We start from the raw sequence: 25,701 nt of genomic DNA, 5'->3' as shown, positions 1-25,701 counted from the left end.
CAAACTTAGGTAAGGAGGCAACAGACTTGTACACTTGTTTTATACTACACGACACTGCTGAAAGAAATCCAAAAAGACAAAAATAAAAGGAAAGACATCCCACATTCATGGATTAGAAGATTTAATATTATTAAGATGTCAGTATTATCCAAAGCAATATACAATTCAAAGCAATCTCTATCAAAATCCCAATGACGTTTCTTTCAGAATAGAAAACCCATCCTGAAAACCACACAGAATCTCAAGGGATCCCAAATTGCCAAAACAATCTTGAAAAGAAGAACAAAGTTGGAGGGCTCACACATTCTGATTTCAAAACTACAGTAATCAAAACAGTGTGCTACTGACATAAGGACAGACAGACCAACGGAATAAAACAGAGAGCCCAGAAATAAATTTTCACATATATGTTCAACTAAATTTTGACAAACATGCCAAGACCATTCAATGAAGAAAAGACTGTCTCTTCAACAAATAGTGCTAGGAAAACTGCATATCCGAATGGGAAAGAATGAAGTTTGACCCTTCCTTTATACCACATACAAAAATTAACTCAAAATGAATCAAAGACCTAAGTGTAAGAGCTAAACTATAAAACTCTTAAAAGAAAACATAGGGGAAAAACTTCATGATGTTAGATTTGACAATGATTTGTTGGATATGACACCAAAAGCACAGGCAACAAAAGAAAAAAACAAACTGGACTTTATAAAATTAACAACTTTGGTGGATCAAAGAATGCAATCAAGAGAGTGAAAAGGCAACCCACAGAATAGGACAAAATATCTGAAAGTAATATGTCTGACAAAGGATTAATATGAAGAACTCCTACAATCCAGTAACAACAAAATAAACAATCCAATTCAAAAATGGGCAAAGGACTTGAATGGACATTTACTCAAAGAAGATATACAAATGGCCAATAAATAAGCACATAAATAGATAATCACATGACAGTCATTAAGAAAATACAAATCAAAATCATGATACTATTTCATAACTATTAGGATGGTGATTATCCCAAAAAAAAAAGAGTGTTTGGCCCTGTGTCCAAGAGGTTAAGTTCACGCGCTCGGCTTTGGCAGCCCAGGGTTTCCCGGTTCGGATCCTGGGCACAGACATGGCACTGCTCGTCAGGCCATGCAGAAGCGCTGTCCCACACAGCACAACCAGAAGGACCTACAACTGGAATATACAACTGTGTACTGGGAGGCTTTGGGGAGAAGAAGAAAAGCGGGGGGGGGGGCGGGGGGGAGATGATTGGCAACAGCTGCTAGTTAGGTGCCAATCTTTAAGGGAAAAAAAACAATAAAAGGGAAAGTAATCATTGGTAGGATATGGAGAAATTGGAACCCTTGTGCACTGCTGGTGGGAATGTAACATGTGCAGCCACAGTAGAAAACAGTTTGGTGGTTCCTCAAAAAGTTAAACATAAAATTACCATATGCTACTAAACTGTACACTTAAAAATGGTTAAAAAGAGGGCCAGCCAGATGGCGCAGTGGGTAAGTTCGCACTTTCCACTTCGGCAGCCCAGGGTTTGCTGGTTTGGATCCCAGATGCGGACCTATGTACCGCTTGTCAAGCCATGCTGTGGTAGGCGTCCCACATATAAAGCAGAGGAAGACGGGCACGGATGTTAGCTCAGGGCCAGTCTTCCTCAGCAAAAAGGGGAGGATTGGCAGCAGATGTGAGCTCAGGGCTAATCTTCCCCAGAAAAAAAAAAAGAAATCATATATACCAGACTTTTTTTTAAAAAACTGGATATATAACTGTATGATATTTGTTTAGAAATGAGTATTAGAAAGTATCAGAGTATTATTTGCTCTGATGCAAATAAACACATGAAAAAATGATGGGACTATGTATAAGAAAAAGTAAGTTTGCATTTTCCCAAGTATGCTGAATTATATAACAGTGATTCAGAATTTGAAAATATTTTTCTGTGCTAACTGCTTTAAGAAAGAAGCTTGTTTATTTTAACAGGCAGCTTTGGGACCAAAGGCAAATAGCCAAAATAAAAAAATAAAAGAATTGTTCTTCATTTTAAAGTTGTAAACATCAGCCTGTAGGGACCACCCATCACCTTCCAAACTTCTTTAAAAGTTACTCATTATTTCAATCTATACAAAGGAATAAAATGACAAGTTAAGGTTAAAAGCTTTAGTTTCACCAGGTCTATATTTTTAAGTTATTACCTGGAACTAAGAGAAGTAAAAAGCTGATCAAACTGTTTCTCCAGAATCTCTATAAGACTGACTCTCTCTTCTTTTGCTTGATTGTGTATATGTTCAAGCATCTGGGAAAGAACATAACACACAGGCTTAATTTGGTATTTTTATTTTGTAGAAATTGTACTGTTCAACGTAATTTTGAAAGTAAAAGGTACTTTTTAGACTTTTCAAAATAACACAAGAGTAGATTAGATAAAAATGGAATAAGTCACAAAGTTCAACTTTACAAGATCACATCTTTGTTGACACTTTGTACTGATAAATTGGCAAAAAAGCCTAGAAAATCCACTATACTTTCTAAACTTCTTTCTTATAATTTTTTATGATTACAGGAGATGACTCATTTTGGAAAGCTGAATTTCTCTCCAGCTGGGTCATGTGGCTTAACTGACAGTCTTTGGAACAGCCAATTCCTTGAATAAAACTTAAAATATAGTATTAAAAAACATACTTGAGTTCAAACTTTATTCCATATACTTGCATTTTTAAACAAAAATATCAGATAAGTACAATTTTTTCTTTGATTTAAAAAGGATTTAAGGATCTTTAATGTTATTATCAACTTTGTTGCTTGAGATCTGTGACCGCTTTTTCCTTCCGATTTCTCCCTTTTGGAATGGGCATGTCAATTCCTATGTCCAATCAATGTATTTTAGAAGCAAATAATTTATTATCTAGTTTCACAAGTTCACTGGTGGAGAAGAATTTTGACTCAGGATGAATCATACCCTGAGTCTCATCCATACCTGATTTAAAGGACATTTAGATGACATTTTGAACTCAGAGTTGATGCTGGAATAGGTTAAGAATTTGCAGTATTTGGGGATGGGGTGAATGTATTTTGCATGTAAGATGGACACGAACCTTGGGGTGCCAGAGGGCAGACTGTTACGGGTTGAATTTTGTCCCCTCCATCCCAAATTCACATGTTGAAGTCTTAACTTCCACATCAGCTCTAACCTTTTGGATGCCTTCATTGAAAATTTGCTGTTTCTGGGTGCTAAGGACCTTGTTCTTTGTCACCAAATGAGTGAGTGACTCTCTTGGGTGATGGGGTAAGGAAGAAAAAGAGCATAAAACTCTTTGTGTAAGGGTATATAGTCAAATAACAAGTAACGTTAGATAGATGATTTCAGTGCTTCTAAGACAAAGTTCAGCTCACAGCAAGCAGAAATCATGGTTCCTTAACAGAGCTCCAATTTCAGTAGGCTGCTAGCATAGCAATGCTATGAGCTATGAAACTAATCCTAGCAGGCCATGGGAGTTTTCCATTTTTCTGTGTTTCTCTATCATTAGATTACCATACTTAATAACTTAGTGCTAAGCTCTAACTTCAGGAATATTACATCCAAATATAAACATTTAACAAGAACATGCCTTAATTCATGATAGAATTATTCAAAATGCTTACTTTCACAGCAATACTTAATTGTTCAAAATTATAGCCTGCTATCTTTAATGCTTCATCAATTTCTTCTGCAGTTTTAGTCTCCTAAGAAGGGGAAAGGGGACCACATACAAATATAAAATACAAAAACAGATGCTTAGATACATTATATTAGTTGCAAAAACATCAAGCTACCATTCTGGTTACAAAAGCAACATAGACCCACTACAGAAATCTGAAAACAAGCATAAAAATTACACTTTTAATCCTACTTACCCAGAGATTAAAAACCATTAACATTTTACCATTTTGGTGATAGCATTCTAGATTTCTTTTTTCAGATATCTTTTTGAAAAAATGCAATTACGTCCTCTAACTATTTTGCAATATAAAACTATCTGGAAAAATTTATCATGGCAATAAATGTACACACAGAAAAACTAACAGTTTTTAAGAAAAAAGATTATAATTTTCCCATGTTAAGATTTAAACTTGAAGTAAAAGCAAGATTAAGATAGCCCCTCCCCGAGCCCACTAACGATCTCCTTAACAAAGAGACTAAATACTTCATTCAATAGCATTTTGGGGTTTGTTCTATTTCTAATCTTAAATTAAAAAAATATATTATTTAAAGTTATCAGGTGTGGTAACAGGTGAAATTCAATCTTCCAACAATAGCATCATCAACAAGTGCTTTAGGCCTTGCGGATGCGATTAAAAAATACTTGGAAAATCGCACTTATAACTTAGAAACTTGTACTTTATACAAGTTTCACAGAATCTGAATTCAACCACCAGGTTAAAAGGGAAGAAGCTGCATACAGGTAAACATCAAGAACACTACCGAGTTGGTCAAAGGTAGAATGGGCTGCCTTAGGAAGAAAAGAGAATTGTTCAAGCATAGTTTAGAATAAAACAAAAGATTCTAGTAAGGAGTGAGGGTTTACCTCTGTTAACCGTTAAGCTTCCCAAAGAATCTATAATTATAGGAACCTTGAAAGGAGAGGAAAGTTAAGCTACTAGAGACAAAGTAAAACCATCTGGCTTCATCTTCATGAATAATATGTATCATACCGCCATTACAGTTGATGGGTTCAAAACACTCCTGTGTGTGGAGGTTGAATGCGCTGAACCAATAGTTAGCTGATCAGCAGTCTTTTTGAAGTCCTGAGAACAATTCTTTATCCTGAAAAATGCCAAGTACATTATTTTAAATACCAACATTTGTATAATGGTTTTAACCTTCTATTCTGATTTTTACCCTCTATGAAAAATAATTCATATGACCATTTATAAGAATATGCACAGTGGGTCCTCAATTATGGTAAGTGAAGAGAGGGAAACCATGACTAAATATGCTTTCATATAAAACTTAATTTTAGTAAAGAATTCAACTTCTTAACAAATTCCTAAAAATAATAGCTTACAGTATAAACTGGGCTTTAATTTCCTAATCCTTTCTCCTTACCTGACATTTTTTGGTAGAGATGTTGATAAACACTGAACTGTCTTAAGCTCAATTAAAATAAGTACTTATATACATGAATGCCAGCTATTAAATAAAGGTACTTACAGGCCTGGATAATTTACAACAAGGTATGAATTCACTAGGTAAGTTAATTTGCAAAGAAAAAGTTGGCTGCATTTCTCTTGCATAGATGCTAGAGTTTTTGCCTATTTTTATCTTTATGTCCCCATATTTGCTAGCACACAGTGAACAGTGTTTGCTGAATAAGTTAATCATAAGCCTGTAATAGTTTATAGAGGAAACTATGATGTTTAACTACGTTACTCTTACAGAGAGAAGTAATAGTCCAAATAATTTTTAAACACTCAATTACTTTGAAAAGTGAATATTCATGTTCTTGAAAACATATATGAGTGCTTTAGCCCATAATGGAAGAGTTCATTATTCAATTCCTGTTTCAAAATATTAAAAATAAATCAGGAAGGAAATACATCATGTAACAAGGGATACTTCTATTTAAAAATATACAACTATTTTAAACCAAACTCTACTGAAATTAGGGAACAGGCGCTTCTAACATAAGTATACTCGACAGAGATAATTTAATTTAAAAAATGTTAATTTGGAAAAAAATTTGAGTACTTAAAATGGATTCACCTCCTTCTGAAAGTGAAACTTCACTTTGCAACCATACTAGATATTATACATATCTAGACAAGAGTACAATCCGATTTGACTTCCATTATGTTTAAAAAGACAAAATTTCACATAGAAGTCCAGATTTCTATCTTCTCTTGGGGGAAAAAAAAAAGGACAATCTGGCAACACTGGTCTAGACTTAACTCAGCAATAATTGGCTGGAGCTGAGTAGGGGCTTCCTCCTTTGGAGAGAGTGAACCTTCCTTCTCTCATCTGCCACAATCCTTACGACTCATTGTTTAAACTCAGTCTACCTCATCCAGTAAGTCACCTGTTAGACTCCTGTAGGTGTTTAAATTTGTTATGGCCATTGACTCACATGGAGCCAGAAAGATTCCTAAAGATTTATTCTAATCACTCCATACAGGGATCAGGGAAGAAGCGACTGGTGAATACAAATATAGGAGCTGGAAGAAGTATTAGCATTCAATAAGTCTGAGTTCTGCTTCTGTTTCTGTTAATACCCAGTTGCTAGACTTCAGCTACATGACTTTTCTACCCAAAGAAATAACTACAGTCATGCATTGCTTAACAGTGGAGATACATTCTGAGAAGTGTGTCTTTAGGCGATTTCGTCATCCTGTGAACATCACAGAGTGTACTTACACAAACCTGGATGGTTTAGCCTACTACACACCTAGGCTCTATGATCCTAATCTTATACAGTCCATTGTTGACTGAAACGTTATGTGGTACATGACTATGTAACTATTCTTTTGGTTTATAAGCATCCATTTAAGTCTGGACAGAAAAAATACAGTAGTTCTGTGAAAAGCAACAAATGCTAGTCTAAAGAATTTCAAATTTTATTTAGATAGGCAATGAAAAACCATAAAGCAGGAAAGAGTCTGGAAGTGCTAAGGAGGTAGGCAAAAGAGAGTAAGAGAATTAAATAGGGTAATAGAAATAGAAGATACTCTACGAATATGGGAGATATTGTGGAAGTTAGAACCTGCAGGAAGTAAAACAAACGAGATATGAGGAATTGGGGTGATTTATAGATGCTTGGTGCCATTAACAAAATTGAAAAGTTCCAAATGAGATTGATCTTTGAGGGTATCCTCTTTATTTCCCACATAATTTACTATCATATTTAATACGCTTTACGAAGTTAAAAGTTATACAAAAATATAATTCTCATCTGATTAGGATCCTAGTGAATTAATAAGAAGGTTCTTTAACTCTCAAAAAGTTGAAAAGACAGGGGCCGACCCTGTGGCCAAGTGGTTAAGTTCGCACGCTCTGCTTTGGCAGCCCAGGGTTTTGCCAGTTTGGATCCTGGGTGCAGCCATGGCACCGCCCATCAGGCCATGTTGAGCTGGCATCCCACGTGCCACAACTAGAAGGACCCATAACTAAAATATACAACTATGTACTGGAGGTATTTGGGGAGAAAAAGCAATTAAAAAAAAAAAAGATTGGTAACAGTCATTAGCTCAGGTGCCAATCTTTAAAAAAAAAAAAAAAAAAAGGTTGGAAAGTCAAACTTTCCCATTTTTCACCATGATTCATCCTACAATCAACCCTAAATATAAACTTGCTTAGGATTGAGAAAAGATTCAGAAAATTATAGCAAGTGTCAAAATATCATGGTTCTTCATCTAACAAACAATTATTGCATGTTTACTGTGTCCTGCACCAGAAATGCAGAAAGCAATAAAATGTGTTCCACATCCTTAAAGCAGCTTATAGACAGAAGGAGACATATATAAATAAATGAGTGCAATAAAAAAATCACATAAGTGCTTGTCTGTAACTAGGATACGTTAAAAAAAATTGCGCGTTACTAATTCAAAAAGAGCATTTATTAATACATACATGTGCAAAGTCTTAAAGAAAAATGAATAGAAGAAGCCCAAGGTTATGACTTTTCCTTTTCTAAATCACCTCTCAAACCACCTCGTCCCCAAATCCTCCACTGTATTGTACTCATGCTCCTCTTAACAATCAACAGAGATATATGTTATTTTGTTTCTCTATACCTTCCTCTCACCCAGTATCAACAGCTTTTGCTAGTATCATACTCAGCTTTTCCTGTTTTGACATAGTAGTGTTGCATTCTTTTTGTTTTTTTGTTTGTTTTACTTGAAAAAATGAGAAACTAATGCTGCTTCTATAGGAGTTGAATTCTCCATTTCATTAACAGTAAGACAAATTATAAACTTAAAAAGCACTCTATAAATAATAAACTAGAGACACTGATCTAAGAATGACATTTTATCAATAATTCTAAAATTACTCTTTCAGAAATACATTGAACTTTAAATATTAAAATAAGTGTACATAGAACATACTTTTCAGGCTGTAGTTTTTCAATCAAAGAATCTTCTTTAATACATCCATCTATTGGATAGTAGCCTTGTCTTGTATTTATGGTTGTAGCAACCTTAGGACAAAAGATTAAAAACAAAAAACCAGAAAGTTATTCAATAAATTCTGTTTATCCAGAATTCAAACAACTACTGTGCCAATCATAGCTAAAGTTGGTAATAACCTTAAAGATCCTTAAATCCTCTTTAAATCAAATAAAAAATTGTACTTATAATATTTTTACCCTATTTTAATTTTTTAAGAAATAAGTAATTTGGAAACTATTAATTAAACAGAAGATTAACTAAAATACTGCATTCTACCATAGTTCTAAGGAAATACTTGCAACAATACTTTAAAAATTTACTGTAAAATTCTTATAATGATATCTTAAGGTGTGTTCAAAACTCTCAAAATATTTAGGAATAAATTTAATAAGAAAAATATAAGCTTTAAGAAAAGAAAACCAAAAAAACTTATTGGGGATCATAAAACAAGAAATGAATAAATGGAGAATCATGTTAGGTTTCTGGAGGCAAAGATCTAATATCCTAAAATACATCTAATATAAAATTAATACAATTTTAAAGTTCATATGGAAAACATACTGTGCAAGAATTACAAAAATTTTAACATACCATTCAGTAGAGATTTATCCCACCAGATAATAAAGCTACTGTAATTAAAACACTAGGGTACTGACAGAATAAATGAAAAGAAGAAAGCCCTGAAACAGATCCACATACATACAGGAATACAGAATCCATGTAGCATTTCAATTAACTACAGGAAGGATTACTCAGTAAATGGGGTGGGAAAGTCAGCTAATCATTCTGAAGAATAAAGTTATACACCCATCCTACATCATATGAAATACATTGGCAAAGGATTAAATATATACCTTTTTTAAAAATGCGATGTAAGTATTGAAAAAATATATGTACGTTATCACTCTGAGATGGGAAGATATGCCTAATCAAAGAAAACCTAGAAGCCATGAAGGAGGGGGGAAAAGTGACTGAAGAATGAAACATTTCTGAATGGCTAAGTGTAATAAACAAAATTAAACGTGAAAGATTGGGAGAAAATAGTTAAAATACACAGCGCAAGCTGTTAATATTCCTATTATAGTATTACTATACTTCACATGAAGTATTCTTACAAGTTAGGAAAAAGACAATTCAAAAAGAAAAAAATGGAAAGGATCTAAAGAGCCTCCCAGAAGAGGAGCTGAGAAGTCAGCATGTGAAAAGTTGCTCAATTTCACTACTAATCAGGGAATTGCAGTTTAAAACAAGGAGATACCCATTTTTTGCCCATCAAATTGCCAAACATTAAAACAAAAATGAGGGGCTGGCCCCGTTGCCAAGTGGTTAAATTTGTGCACTCCACTTCAGTGGTCTAGGGTTCGCTGGTTCGGATCCTGGGCTCGGACCTAGGACCACTCATCAAGCCATGCTGTGGTGGCGTCCCACATAGAAAAACTCAAATGACTTTACAACTAGGATATGCAACTATATACTGGGGCTTTGGGGAGGGGGGAAAAAAGCAGAAGTTGGCAACAGATGTTAGCTCAGAGCCAGTCTGCCTCACCAAAAAAAAAAAAAAAAAAAAGACAAATGCAAACATGGATTTATTTTGGAGCTAGAAATTAACAGAACTTGACAATGGATTTTTTTGGTGGGAGTGGGTTTGAGGAATTGTGCAAAGATCCAGCAAAAAATTTTGAAAACCACCTAAATGTTGATCACAAATGGATACGAATGACAGCACTTATGTACGATGGTTTCTTATGCAGCCATTAAAAGTAATGCAGGAGACTCTCATGAGAATAGGTTAATGCTCCCAAGAGAAATAAAGTAGACTACTAGATGTTATAATTGCCCATTCAAATATATATCTTTGGCGGAGAAGATGATGTTCTGCCAAGGTTTTAAGTTATGATGTAGCAAAGATAGCCATGTTCCAATTATTAGATAATTAGGGGGAAAGTGTCACTTTTAACAAACCACATTGAACCAAATGTTGTTTCTAAGAACTTCCCCCCAAAAACACTGGGGGCTAAAACCTTAATTTCTATATGCCTCTTCATTTATCCCCCTTTGGCTTAGCATTTATAGTAAAAGGTTATTGTTATTTTTAACACAATTGATATGTGACACTTCTTCCAGAAAATTTAAGAAAATATTAAATACAACTGATTTAAAACATTTCAGTTAAAATTGTGTAAAGATTCTTAACTTGTGATATATATCATAAAGATCCCCCCACAGCTTGTCATTTAAGTTTTATTTTTGGTGGTGTTTTTGCTTGTTTGTTTTTGTTACTCACAAACGAAAAAATGTGGTCAAATTTAACCAGCATTTCTTCTATGGTTTCTGACTTCAGTGATATGACATGTTTAACAAGGTTTCCCTACCCAAGATTATACAATTATCTATATTTTCTCCTAGTTTACATTTTCAGTTTGTATGTTATTAACATTTCCAATCCACATGGGATTTTAATATAAATTAATTACTTACTGATTGGATAACCTATCCTTTCCTCATATCCCAATATATTTTTGGACTCAGGTCCAAAAGATCAATAAAATGCCATTATTTCTGGAATGATACCTAAGTATGATCCTATCCTTGAACAAAATCTGCCATCTTGCTGTGCAAACTATCATTCAAAAGCAAAGCAGCAATGTTATCAAAAATCATACTACTACGAAAGATAAAGACCAGCAGATAAATCCATATTCACCCAAACTCAGAAATAAGAACAAAAGTAAACTCATTATCCTCAACGGAATCATTTTAGGCTTAAGTTTGAAATAAACTGCATTACCTAGGCCTCCAATGTTAAAGATAAATTATAATATAAGTCTCATGTGGATACACACACTTAAATCTTACTTTTTAGAGTACATACAGTCAGCCTTCCACATCCACGGGTTCTGCATGTAGTGAACATGTACAGACTTTTTTTCCCTCATCATTATTCCCTACAACATAGTGTAACAACTATTTACATAGCATTTCGATTGTATTAGGTATTATAAGTAATCTAGGGATGATTTAAAGTACATTGGAAGATGTGTGTAGGTTATATGCAAACACTACGCCATTTTATAAAAGGGACTTGAGCATCTGTGGATTTTGGTATTCACGAGGGTCCTGGAACCAATTCCCTGGGGATACCAAAGGATAACTGTAATTTTTAGAGAACACACACCATTTAAAAGTAATAAACTACAATCCCCAAATAGTCTATAAATTCAGACTTTTCATCAATTTAGACTAGATTCTTCCATTCTCTCTTATTCAAAATAAATATTAGATATCAGCAAAAATTTAAACTGTAAAAAATAAAAGAGTGGTAACAATTTCAAGAAGGTTTCTTGAAGGACTCCTTTAAATAGTGACTTTAGTGTATCTGAAGAATCTGCAAATAGTCCTTTGTCAATTACCTGGGCTGACAGCACAGGGGAAGAGGGGGAAAGGAGGGAAGAATGGGACGCATCACATATCTCCCAAAGTAAGAGTCAGAACTACTCAAAATGATACAAACCAGATTTGCCACAATCCTAAAATCAAAACCAGTATTTGTAAACACACTATAAACACTTGTATAGATGTTATCCAAAATATTAAAAATAATACAAGTATAATGATTTAAGACCATTAAACACGAAATCACGTGCCAAAAAAGGCAAGAGGTTTACTGTTCCAGCAAACTTACTGTTTTTTGAGTATCAGAACAGGGTGGATATGGGCAGACACAGTTCCAGCTGCCTGCTCCCTCCCTTTCCCTTCATTTATTCTTTACCCCCCACAAGACTCATTTGTTAGGGATTTTCCATTAAAACCACAGGAGCTGGGCTCCTCTTTATCTTATCTAAGTAGCCAGCCACATCTGAGAACCCTAGTGTCAAAAACAGGAAAGGAGATCGGCATTTCCTACAATAAAGGCCATAAATTGTAAAGTTTCTAATTCTAAAACAGACATCTAATATGTAAATGTTTCTGCTATAATTAAGACTTTCATTTTTAACCTGCAAACTAGTTAATCCACACCTAAATAACCAAGGGTCAACTATAACACTTATCTTAATGATCTTAAAGCTTGCAGAGAACTTTTACATAATTCAGATTTGACTTTTACAATCCTGTGAGATAAGAAAAGCAGGTATTTCCATCTCACAAATGAGGAAACTCAGGCTTAGGGTGACAGAACCAGGACTGCATTCCAGGTCTTCTGCCTCCGTATTAACTCTCTGCCACACTGCCACAGAAAACAATAGACACAAATCCTCATCATCTGATCTACCAAGCGGAACATTAAGAATTTAGAGATTAAAACAACTTTCCAGGAACACAACTACATTTGTATTCGTAGTAAATGCAAAGGATGTTCAGTAAATTTTATTCTAAATCTTCAATTTGTTCTCATCATTAGGCGTCCATAGATTTCAGTGCAATTGTACTATTTTGAATGCTTCTGAAGTTACGATTAACTTTAGGCCACAGTTGTGCTCCTCTGTCTTTTTATACTACATCTCTACAAATGTAAATTTGATGACACACAAAGGCTGAGGGTCAGGAGGAGTTAAAAATTTGCTTGCATGGCATTGGTGTGGAAAAAGGGGGTAGGGATTTGAAAAAAATATACTTTGTTAAAATAAAAATAAAGAGGCAATTTTCCATGGAAGTCTCCAAAGAGTCAAAATACATAGGATAATTAGTATATGACCTTAACCTTGTCTTCTTCTTGATCACTTTAAACAATTATAAAATGGATGGAAAAAGCTTTTATCTTTTGTTAGGCTTCTTTGCTTAAAGGTGCAGAGCAAAAATGCAAGTTTTTAGTTTCTAACTGAAAGCACATTGTATTTCTCTAGAATTTTTAACATTAAGTTGTAATGCATTCAGTATGAAAGAGAAAACTTACCTCACAATCAGGGCATACAATTGTGTTGTATTCTTCAGTTATTAACAAGCACAGCTCACAAAAATCATGTCCACACTGAAGTTCATGGTGTTGACCTACCGACAAAATTCTATTGTGAATCAACTTTCCACAGTTCGTTAACAGTGAATGTGTAATATTAATCAGAAGGGAAAATTAAAAGGGATTCTCTCATATAGGAAAAGATATCTAGTTTAGTCAGAAATGGATGACTTATTAAACAAAATTCAGGGGAAACTATACTACTCAGAAGGAGGGAGAAAAATCAGAAAGAAAGGCAGGCAGAGCTACATACTATTGTTTGCATTCATTTAGACAGTTATTTAGTACCTATAATACTCTGTGCCATATCTTATAATCATGCAGAGTGCTCTGTCATACTTCATTTGATCTTTGTAAATATCATGACTAAGTAGGCTGGGAATATGACATTCAACCTAGAGAGGAAAACCATTTTGGCCATCCAGGAAAAGAATACAATCCAGACCGCAATCTAGTTCTGTTTCCAAGTCCAGTGTTCTTTCTATTTAATCATACTGCCCTCGACTAATTTTTATTTCCCATCCTGTGAATGGGACAGGGAGGGCCGATATGAGACACCTGTGCAATCCCTCTTTTACAATGATCTAAGACACTGGCAAGGACAGAAGCCACAGGCTGCTACTGTCACACACACATTTGACCAACATAAAGATCATTTTCTCAAACCTAGCATTTATGAAGGTAAATATCATAATCTTGACTGAAAACCTAATATCAAGATTTTAATACTCAAGTGGAATTTGAAGCTTATCATAATTGTTTTAGCTACGTAACTTCAAAAGATTGTCATTTTAAAAGACTGCAAATAAAAAAAGAGAATAAGAAACTCGATAAAATCAGTCATGTTTTACTAGCAAAAAAATTAGTGTTCTTGCTGATCTATATCATAATTGCATTCTTTTGATTAAAAAAAAGCTTTACAGTTTTTAAGCCAACTAAAATATCTGACACTTGCTTACAACCAAGCTGAACTTTAAAGCTCTATTTAAATTCCAGAGATAATGTTACCAAAGAGATCAAAACTGTTTAAACTGTTCTGTCTTTATAAAATTTCTGATATTGTATAAGTCAAAATAACTTGTGTTGCATTACAGCTTACAAAGCACTTTCGCAATTCTATTATGCATAACCACCGTCTTTCCAACTGAGAATTTTTAAGCATTGTGATACAAATGTATGGAAGAAGCAGTGCTTTTTAAATGTCGTGTTCTAAAACTTTATTTTGTAATTCTTATTTAATTCAAACAACGGAGATTTTCTATGTAACAGCAGAGATCAAAACCCAGCGCAGGAGAAAGTTAGCTCTCCACCAGAAAACACAACTAACCGACTTTCTCTACACGGTTCAGGTTTCCTAAAAGGAGTCCAACTTGGAGGGACTGAGAAAACTAACGGAGTGACTTTCATTTGAAAGCACAAACATTAAACATTTGCACGAGGTAATAAGACTTTTCAGCAGTTTCAGGAGTTGAAATTCAACTGCTCAAACTCGTCGGACACACAGCACTCCAACGCATTTTACATCACATGAAAACAACTGGAACCTGTTTTCACTGGAGTAGATTCTAAATCAGCAGATCAACTGGAGCGCTGTGTACTTTTTCCCTTGATGTTCAAAGACAGAAAAACACAAGATAAACAAAAGCAACGTATCGTTTTCCAAGCAATGCTTCAACCCAAATTAAGCACTAACGGGACCGTCCGCCCCTAACCCTATCATCTGTTTTTAATTCAGGAGCGTTTCACTCTGATCTATTTGTTACACCTACAAGAACCACACAAGAAAAGTTTCGTTACTTCTTGACCACGAGACGAGGGCTCAAGTTTTCCACCTCCTCTGTCCCGAGCCTGTGCCTGGGGACGCGTGCGAGCCGCGGCTCGGGGGTGGGGGGGGGGGGTCGCGCCGGGACGGAGGCCGCGGCGCTGGCGGCCTGCGACACGGTGTCCGCACGCGCCGTGTGCAGCCGGCCAGCCCCCGACGCCAGCTCACCGGTCCCGCTGCCTCGCTCTCGGTTTCCACGCCCGGCCGCCCGCCCGGGGCCTCAGAGAACGCGGCGGGCAGGCGGCGAGGGGCGCCAGGGCCCGCGGCCTCACCCCCAGGCTCCTCACCCGAAGCTCTGGACACCCTTCTTCCACACCGAGTGCACTGAACCTCGCTGGCACCCCAGGGCCGACTCCGCGGCCCCATCTGCCGATAGGAAGACAAGGCAAACCGAGCCGTCGAAGTGTCTGCCGCCATCGTTGCCTCCCTTGGGGTCCCAGCACAGGTACCGCGTGCCAGTCCCGGCATCCCTCGCGGCAGCTACCAATCATCGGACGCAGGCGGCTCCAGATAGCCAATCACTGGGCAAAGAAATTAAAGCCCGCCCCCTCAGTTTGCCGCCGCGGGGCCGCCTTTCGGCTGCTGGTGGCTGTTTTCGGTTTTACCCTGGGGCGGCTCAGTTGTAAGAAATGAGGCCACGTGGTTGTGAAGAACCGTTTACTTTTCAAACCTTTACCAAAACGGTCACCACCTTGAGCACTCTTAGTGCATTCAAATTCAGATTTCGCGTATTATTACTTACATTGTTGTTGACTTCACAGATAGCAAACAATCCTTTATACCGAAGTAATCCCCCTTCCCTAGTATGTTTCAGGGCCGGGGCCCTACACCTGTGTGCCAGGGATTTGAGGGCTTGGCTAATAGAAGCTTCAGTGGAGAAGCCAATCAGTAGCTAGCAGTGGGGAGATTCAATTAACCATTTCAGACTAAGGGGTAGTCATCATTACAGTTGTTGAGCCTAATGTTGTAGAAGTCACTGTGTTGGGAAAGGTTGAGATGCTAAAAATTTATAAACAGGTTCCTGCTTGAGAGGTATGTAGCCCTCTGCCTAAAACGGTAGCATCTGCTAAGGTAGCTTGTGTTAAGTGCCGGAAGAGAGAGACAGTAAAAATTACTGTGTTCTGAAGAGATGATGTCAGTGCGGCCTACAGGGGCATGAAAAGCCTTCCTAGAGGATATAGGGTTTGCACTAGACCTTAAAACCTGGCTAGGACTTATAGGAGTAAACAGAGGAAATGAGGCATTCCAGGGAGCAAGAACAGCGTAAGCAAGGGAAAGTAGGTGGAAGATGCTGTGGCCTCTTTGGAATTTAGATAGATCCTTTGTCCAGAGTATTAATTTCCTTTCAGTGAGCTTTGGGAGGTATGATGGGGTCAAATTTTGGAGAGTCTTGAACGTTGGGCCAACGAGTTTGGACTTTACACTTTAAGAAGTAGAGTGCTGGAGAAATCGTGTGAACGAGGGATGAGGTAATCCGGTAGCAATGTGGCAGGTGTCTTGTGGAGGAAGCACCTGGAGATGGCAGGGTGCCTTCAGCTGCTAAGAATAAAAGCCTGCATATGTTCCTCGTTCTCTCTACATTTTTTTTGAAATAGAAACAGAAGTATTCTCTTCACAAGCTCACCCCTGCTCAAAAATCTTTATACTTTGCTGCCCTCAGGGAAAAGTACTGATTCCTTAACCTATCATGCTACCCATGCAGTACTTTCTACTACTAATCCATGATGGAACTCAGAGCCAAGATTCTCATGTAATGTGCCGATTCTTCCCCAGTTTTTTGAGTGGTATGCCCTATTGCCCTCATCTGGAATGACCACTCCTTCCTCTTCATCGATGAATTCATATTTTCCTTATCCTTGGCGAGTCAGCCTTAGAACCACCTACTCCTCAGAACCTTCACATTTCTCCCTGCTCAATACTATAGCATGGAGCGCAATCTCCTTTTCCGCTAGGATATCTGTACTGTAATTTGAATCAGGACAATCTCATTGCATAGGAGTTCTTCTGGGGAGTCATCTCTGAATATCGCTAAGTGTGATGGAGAGAATTATGCCTTTGGTAATCCCAGAAGTTGAATAAATGTTGGATAAATTAGGGTCAGTGAGAAATACCGTGGTACATCTTTAGACCTCATATGTTAGGTCTTAGTACTTACAGGACCTCTCAAACAGAGCAGCCAGAATTATCTTCTTAACATTTAATCTAAATTGTTTAAATCTCTTGTTTGGAATCCTTTAATGGCTTCGCACTGACTGACAAATCCTTAAAATGGCCTTTGAGGCCTTGTGATTTGGCCTCTGTTTACCCCTTCAGCTTCATTTTGTACCACTTCTCCTCACTATGTTCCAGAAACACTGGGCTTTTTCAGTTCTGTAAGTAGGTCAAACTCTTTCCAAGCTCAGGACCTTTGCCTAGAAATCTCTTTCCTGAGCTATTAAAAAAAAATTATTATAATAAAAGGAATAAAGGAATAAAGAGAATAAAGAATAAAATTACAAACATCCGTGTACCCTCCACCTAGCTTATGAAATAATCTAATTTTATTCAGATAATCTAGTTTTTTTATGTCTGGCCATTTATTCACATGTTGGCCAATTTTTTAACTGTTCCTCCTTGTGTCTCATACTTTCCTTCTAGGATATTTCCTTCTAGAATTTTTCTTCTTCAAGGACACCCTGAAGAAACGTCTTTAGCGAGAGTATCTTAGTGGTGAACACTCAGTTTTCATTTGGATGAAAATGTATTTTTTCAATCTCATCTTCATTCTTGGTATGATTGCTTAGTAACATAAAATTCTGAATTGACAGTTGTTTTTTCTCACACTTCGGAGATAGCATTATATAGACTTCTGACTTCTATAGTTGATATTGAGAAGTTTGCTGTAAATCTGTCATTTTTTATAGGTTAGTTTGTTTTTCTTTGGCATACTATATATTCACTATAATTTCAAGGTGTATTTATTTATTTCCCCTGCTTGAGATTGATTGCAATTCCTTGATCTGAGAAATTCATTCTTGTCTTACTGGTCTGGAGAATTCTCAGCCATTTATCTCTTTGAATGTTACCTCTTCTTTGTTTTTTTCTTCTGGAACTCCTACTGGACAGTAAATAGTACCTTCTCATTTTATGCTTATTTCTCTTAACCTCTCTTCCATATTTTCCATTTCTTTATCTCTTTGTACTGCATTCTTGATAGTTTTTTCAGATATATATATCCCAGTTAATTCTCTCTTCAGCTAGATCTAATCTGCTATTAAACATGACCATTGAGTTTTAAAATTTCAATGACTGTTTCGTCCAATTTTAAATATTCTCTTTTTTTCCAATTTCTAAATTTGATCTTTTTGGATAGTGTTGTGTTCCTTTCTCATGTTTTTGATTCCATCTTTTATTACTTTAATATTTGAAATACACTTATTTTGTTATATATCCTGAAATTCCTTTCTCTGACATTCTTGAGGGGTCTAATTCTGGAATGTATTATTTTTACTGATTTTCATCCGTAGTGAGTTGTTTCCTCATGTGTTTTGTAATTTTGGGTTATAAATTCACGTTTGGAAGTATTTATTTACAGGAATCCTGTGAGGCATATATTAAGGATACATTTCTCCAGGTTTTGTTTTTGCTTCTTCTAGGTGCCCAAGGGATTGTGACTCTAGGACCACTTTAATGTAATTTCTTGGCTTGTGTTTTCCTAGACTACTCCAATAGCATATTTCAAATCCCAAGCCCACCTGAAGGCAGGTGTGTATTCTAGATTACCTAGGAAGATATTTTCCCCACCCAAAAGTAGACAAGGTAGACAAATTTCTTTGCCTTGTAGCTTATCTGTTCACTCCCACCAGCCATGTATGAACCTTCTATGCAAGTACTTGAATTAGCAGCTGTTTTACTTTTTGCTAATTCAATGGCTGTTCCATGATATCTTCTTATGGCTTTAATTTACATTTCTCTGAAGACTAATGAGGCTGCCATCTTTTCATGTTTATTGGTCATTTAGACTTTCATATTCTTTTTTTTCTTTTAAGTTGTTTGTCTCTTTCTTATTGATTTGCAATAATTCTTTATTTATTCTAGAATCGTTTGCAAATATCCTTTTCCAGGTTGTGACTTATTTCTTCACTTTGCTTATGATATCTCTTATTGCCCAAAGGTGTTTTATTTTACTATGCTATTTTCATTAAGATTTGCAATTTTTGTGTATTGTTTAAGAAATCTTTCCCCAAGCTAAACATTCATTTTATCCATTATCTTCCATAAGCTTTATTACCTTGTTCTCTACTTTATAATTTGGCTTTGTTGTTGTTGATTTTTGCATAGGAGTAGGAGGAAGTGGGTTCAATGGAGACATGAGAGCCTAGCAATTTGTATGGACAGGGTCATGAAACTTGATGTACCCTTTTCATATGTATCTCCACATATACACCAATGTTGTAGTGCCATCTCAGAAGATAGATAGATAGAGGGAAAGACAGATATTCCACAATGGCATTTTATTATGATTTTTTATAAAAAGGATCGAGTATATTTTAACTTTGATTCTGCTTTTGTTTCAATAAACCCTTGGGTTTACATTTTTCTTCTAGACTCACTAAAAGTATCAGGTTGTCATTAAAATAATTTATTATACAACATTCACAGAGTCACAGTGTGTGCTCAGTAGCATTGTAGTGGTAAATGCTCACATGGTGTCAGTATACAAGATGGCAGTAGGGAGAACATACCAACATAGCATCAACCAGCATGACATAGTCTCAAAATGCGCCAGATGGCGCCAGGCCCATGATGAACAGCTTTTCAGTTTGGTTCCTTCCTTACTTTTTGGAGGTAGTTTTCAGGTCCTCTCCTACTATGCTTCTGACCTTTCTGTCAGAAATGTGCAGTGAAAAGGTATAAGCTGTCTTTCATATATATTCTGGGGAAGGCAGATTACCCAACTCTTTCAGGAAGTGACCCTGGCTTTTTTCTTAGAAAGTACGGGGCAGTAGAGCAGGAAAGACCTTTAGAAATCACTGAATCACACCTCCTGATTAGGGTGGGGAAGCCAAGGCTCTGACTTTCTTAGGTAGAGCTAGGGTCCTGGTGGTCTGATTTCTGGACCATGCTCCAGCACTTTACTACACCAATTTCTATGTCTACTTCCAGAAAACTCTACTGTGGAAATTATAAAAGAGATGGACTGCACAGACATGAAGTTTTGGATTAATGGAGAGATGACCAAGGCTACTCCAGGCCAGATTTAGGGGCCTTTGAGGGATCAGCAAACTTCAGTCTTTCTGCGATGAAGAGATGGGGGACAGGATTGGAGCTGCAGTGTCTTTTGAGAAATAGCCCTCAGGAGAGTTCTGGGGTCCTAAAAGTTGGCCAAGTAACCTACAGGGCCTGAGGAAATGTACCCCTGTGGGCCTCTCTACAGGGCCACGAGCTGTTAGCATCCGCCACTGTGCCTCCCATGGCACAGTGGAGTACTCTCTTCAGTACTCCATATGTTAATCCAAGGAATTCTCCCTGTGCGTTGGTCACAGTCAGGGCAAGTGACTGCCTTCCAGACTAAGTTGGGTATGGGTGCTAGGTCACAGAGCTCAATATTCGTCTAGCCCGAACTCAGCCAACAGAGGTTAACTCATGGTTCCCAGGCTTTGATGTGCTTCAGAATCCCTTGGAGAGGTTATGGGAATACAGAGGCCCAAGCCGTATAGGTTCTGATTCAGGAGGATGGAGTGAAGCCCAGGCATGTGCCCGTTCACAGCCATCCTGGTGCTAGCTATAATTGGCCTGAGTCCCACACTGAGACAGATTGCCTTACATACTTGAGATTTCTTCTGGCTCCTCAGTGGTTCACATACATTTCTCTAGTTCCTTCCATTCCAAGATGTACATTCACTGCTATCTGCATCAGGTTTTCTTCTTTTGGAAACAAAACTGTAGATACTGAGGGAGAAACAACACCCATGTTTTCAGTGATTTTGTTTGTTTGCATTGAGGTGAGTTATGATTAGGAAATCTCTGAGGAGCAGAGTCAGTCCAAGCTCAGGCTGCCATCACTCTGTGGTGAGGCAGACAAAGGGAAGTGCCTTTGGGCTTGATTTAGTAGAAAAATACAACCTGTTGTTTCAGACTCTAATAGTCACTGATTGTGCATCCTATGTTGTTAGCTGTGAGGCATTCCTGCCCCACAGGCCTTTCCTCAGGAGCTCTTCACGAGGCACCTGGCCAGAGAAGTGGGTAGGTGCACACCTGCAGCCCTCTGCTCTTGACCTTTCCAAACTCTGACCTGCCCATTTCTCATGGGCAGAAGGCTCTTCTACCCTCCTCTCCAACATCATAAAAGAAGAAAGGGGCTGGCCCAGTGGTGCAGCGGTTAAGTTTGCACATTCCACTTCCGTGGCCCAGGGTTCACTGGTTCGGATCCCAGGTGCAGACATGGCACCACTTGGCACAACATGCTGTGGAAGGCATCCCACATATACAGTGGAGGAAGATGGGCATGGATGTTAGCTTAGGCCCAGTCTTCCTCAGCAAAAAGAAGAGGAGTGGCAGCAGATGTTAGCTCAGCGCTGATCTTCCTCAAAAAAAAAAGAATAAAAACATTTCATTGCAAAGCTTGAGAAGCAGAGTCACTTCTCTGATCTCTTATTGCCTTGCTGTGGTGTTTTATGGCTGCTAGTTTCTTTGTTTGTTTGATTGAAGATTTTTTGCTGAGGAAGATTCACCCTGAGCTAACGTCTATTGCCAATCTTCCTCTTTTTATACGTGAGCCACATCTGGGGAACTGAACCTGGGCCGCCGAAGTGGAATGTGCTGAACTTAACCAGTAGGCCACTGGGGCTGGCCACAGTTTTTGTTTTAAATGTTCTTACTTCCCATACGCTAGTCATATTTGCCATTAAATGTGGTTCACAAACCCTAGTTGTGATTCTAACAGAGATGGCATTGATTTTGATGATGGCTTCAGGGAGAAGATGAAGAAATAAACGAAGGAGTGTTTCAGCTCACTGTGGTAAAGGAGGATCTGAGAATTATGGGAGAATGTGTCTGAGGGGTTGGTGCAGCCGGAATCACAACATGATCATGCTTACCACCCTTTTCTCACCAGCGAAATTTAATTCTTAGCCTTCCTTTCCCTCTCAGAGGTTCTCTTCTTATCTCCTCCCACCCCCCTCACCTTTCATCTAAAAGACAAATAAAATGCACATCTGAACTGACAGGAGTTTTCTGGAAACCAATACACTCATCCCATATTCACTGGCCTATCTCATTTTAGTAAAAACCATGTATTAAATGTTACATTTCACCATGGTGTTTATACATAAAGCTGCTCTTAAATCCTCAAGTCCTCCTTCAAACCTTCCCCACCAGGGCTGGGTGGTGGGTCCCACCAGCACCAAGCACTGTTTTCGGATCTCTGTTATTGTCTGCCCCATGCATTTTAGCATTCAATTATGTTCTCTTTTTTATTGGTCTTTAATTGTTTCACATGGATTAGTCTTTCTTTTTGAGACATATTGCATTTTCCTAAAGATGGCCACCATTTTATCCTCCACAATGTGCTGTAGACACTTCCTATTGGTGGTGGGTTAGGAAGATAGTGATACGAAATGAAGCTGGAGTGGTGGGCAAAGGCAGATCCTGGGAAGCACTGTAGGCTAGGCTAAAGCTTTGGATTTTATTAAGCAGGGGAATGACATTATCCAACTGCTTTCTCTCTCTTTTATGTTGTGGGGAGCAGTTGGTAGCAATGGGTAGAAGAGCTTCAGTTGTTACTGATGTTGTTGTTTTTAGTTCCAGAATAAGGAGATATCATCCTCATAGCCTGGGCCCCTCCTATGCAGGATACTGCTTACAAAGGAGATGAACAAGGAAACGGGCCCGTAGACCACAGAGGCAGGGCGCTGTGGGAGAAAGGCTCAGGTTAGACAAACTTTGCTCTATGGACACTTATTACTTATGCAACCCCAGAGCAAGTTCTGTTGCTTTTCTGAGCCTCTTTTTCCTCATCTGCCAAATGGCATGATAATAGTCTTTTCCTCAGAGAGCTGTTCACAGGGTTCACTGAGATAACGCACGTCAGACTCGCACAGCTCCTGACACACAGAGGGATCCAGTGGGCATGTGAACAAAGATAGAAGCTCATTGACTCCTGCCTGCTCTGAATTTCAGTTTTAGTCTCTCCATCTTTAAAGAATTTTGAATTAGGAGTTCGCTGGGGTCATGAAAAATGCTCCATACCAGGAGGCAGAGAACCTCAAATCTGCATTGACTGTGTGACTTCAGGCAAATCAATCTCTTTGAGATTCACTCTCCTCGTCTGTAAAATGCCCAGATCATTTCTCAGGTTTATTGTGAGGATTAAGTGTGAAAGGGCTTTGTAAACAGTCCACTATGACCAGGTATGAGGTATTAATGCTGTTCTTAAGTGACATTTGACCTCCCTTGCTCCTGGAGATGTTAATGAGTGGAAAGACTCTGGGGCTGTGGCCAGGGCAGCATGGGCCGTAAAGATGAACGGTGTGACGGAAACCTCAGCAGCCTTTTCCTTAGACTTGGTTTCCTAAAATCCCGGGGCCAGATGGTACTATCAGTCACATTGCACGAGTGAGCCATGGAAAATGAACTCTCCATCAAGTCAGTTTCAGCAGCTCTGCTCTGTGGTTGAACCTGAAGTTACCTTTCAGAGATTAGTCCAGGTAAAGCAGGACGGGCCGTGGAGTGGTCTGGCTGCAGGGCTTTGTCATCCAGACCTGCCTTCTCAGAGCCTTGGTTCTCCTTCCTACAAAATGGAAGTATAGGAGGAAACCTACTTCCCCAATTTAATTCCCACTGATGCTATGAAACTAAGTGGAATTTTAAAAGTTGTGTAAGACCGTTTGAATACTTTTGAGGTTTTATTTGCTATGCTGAAACATAAAAATCACTATGGAAAGTATTCTTGGAGACTGTGCTCTCTCCAAGAGACTGAAATAAATATCTTTGGACTTCACAGGTGCTGACTGATCCCTGATTTATGAGAGACAGTATCACACAGTGGCTAAGAGCACAGACTTTGGGGTCACGCTCATTGGGTCTGATTCTTGGCTCTGCTACTTAAAGCTAATTATGTGTCCCTGGGCAATGTATGCAGCTTCTCTGTGCCTCAGTTTTTCCATCTGTAAAATGGGATGATAATAAGAACACCTACCTCTCAAGGGTGTTGCGAGGATTAAATGAGTTAACATATATACAAGTGCTTAGAATAGTATCTGGCAAATAACAAGCACTAAATAAGGCCCTACAGTCAGTGCCTCGCACAGTTCTCAGCACAATGTAAGGCTTCCAGAACTGTGTTGCCTGCAAAGTGTTTTTTTTTTCCTTTCTTTCTTTTTTTGAGAACAGTTTAGGTTTACAATAAAATTGAAAGGTAGAAAGATTTCCCATATACCACCTGCTCCCACACATGCATAGCCTCATCCGTTATCAACATCACTCACCAGAAAGGTACATTTTTTTTTAACCAAGATTGAACCTACATTGACATGTCATAAGCACTCAAAGTCCGTAGTTTCCCTTACGGTTCGCTCTTGGTGTTGTACATTCTATGGGTTTGGAAAATGTAGAATGACATATATCCATTACTATAATATCATACAGAGTATTTTCACTGCCCTTAAAAATCCTCTGTGTTCCGCCTACTCATCTCTCCCCCCAACTCCTAACCACCACTCATCTTTTTATTGTATCCGTATACAGAATGTCATATACTTGGAATATCATACAGTATGTAGCCTTTTCAGACTGGCTCCTTTCACTTGGCAACATGCCTTTAAGTTTCCTCCATGTCTTTTCATGGCTTGATAGCTCATTTCTTTTCAGTGCTGAGTAATATTCCCTTGTCTGGATGTACCACAGCTTATTTATCCATTCACCTACTGGAGACATCTTGGTCGCTTCCAAGTTTTGGCAATTATAAATAAAGCTGCTATAAACATCCATGTGCAGGTTTTTGTGCAGACATAAGTTTTCAACTCCTTTGGATGAATACCAAGGAGTACGATTGCTGGATGAGAATATTTAGTTTTTGAGAAACTGCCAAACTGTCTTCCAAAGTGGCTGCACCATTTTGCATTTGCACCAGCAGTGGATGAGATGAGGACCAGCATTTAGGGTTGCAGTGTTCCAGATTTTGGCCATTCAGATAGGTGTGTAGTGGTATGTCACTGTTGTTTTAACTTACATTTCCCTGATGACATATGACATGGAACATCTTTTCATATGCTTATTTGCCATCTGTGTGTCTTCCCTGGTGAGGTGTCGGTTAAGGTCTTTGGCCCATTTTTTACTTGGGTTCTTTCCTTATTGTTGAGTTTTGAGCTCTTTGTATAGTTTGGGTAGCAGGCCTTCATCAGCTGTGTCCCTGTTGGTTGTCCTCCTTGCCCCACTGAGCTGACTTGACTCAGACATGCCCCCTGTAATAAAGAGTCAGACTCTATCCTTTTGATGTCTGAGTGCTGACAGCTTTTAAGCATTGCTTGTCCCTTTTCCTTCTGCTCCACATCTGGGGAAGGTAATAAGGAAGCCTGGATGTTCTCCCTTTTGGAACCCTCAATCCATCCCCACCCCTACCACGATAAAAGCCCAAGCCAGTTTCCTTTCTCTGCTCTACAAGCCATTTTTGGACTTGCTTGGGTGTTACTCTGCTCTCCGCAGAAAGTCTCATTGTGTGAGTAATAAACCTTTCCATATCCTCTTGGTATGTGTATGGCATCGATAGTCTTGATATCTGAACCAAAGTTTGGGTGGGATACAT

At 38.1% G+C, this 25,701-nt stretch overlaps 1 protein-coding gene across 4 annotated transcripts in view; it reads right to left on the bottom strand.

The window, feature by feature from the left end:
• The window catches only part of RNF17 (ring finger protein 17), a 152,592-nt gene extending 137,195 nt beyond the window's left edge, over window positions 1-15,397 (bottom strand). For all 4 annotated transcript variants that reach the window (XM_070577751.1, XM_070577750.1, XM_070577753.1 and 1 more), the window contains exons 1-6: window positions 15,206-15,397; window positions 13,037-13,131; window positions 8,083-8,174; window positions 4,696-4,807; window positions 3,646-3,726; window positions 2,199-2,299 (exon numbers count right to left, since the gene is read on the bottom strand). In XM_070577751.1, the coding sequence (XP_070433852.1) occupies window positions 2,199-2,299; window positions 3,646-3,726; window positions 4,696-4,807; window positions 8,083-8,174; window positions 13,037-13,131; window positions 15,206-15,386 (662 nt within the window). In that variant the 5' untranslated portion in view covers window positions 15,387-15,397. The remainder of the gene's footprint in view (window positions 1-2,198; window positions 2,300-3,645; window positions 3,727-4,695; window positions 4,808-8,082; window positions 8,175-13,036; window positions 13,132-15,205) is intronic.
• Between the last annotated feature and the right edge of the window lie 10,304 nt (window positions 15,398-25,701).

This window comes from Equus przewalskii, chromosome 16, assembly GCF_037783145.1.
Source record: "Equus przewalskii isolate Varuska chromosome 16, EquPr2, whole genome shotgun sequence".
Classification (NCBI taxonomy): Eukaryota; Metazoa; Chordata; class Mammalia; order Perissodactyla; family Equidae; genus Equus; species Equus przewalskii.
Note: the sequence above shows the minus strand (reverse complement) of the source record. Positions and strands in the feature narration are given on the sequence as shown.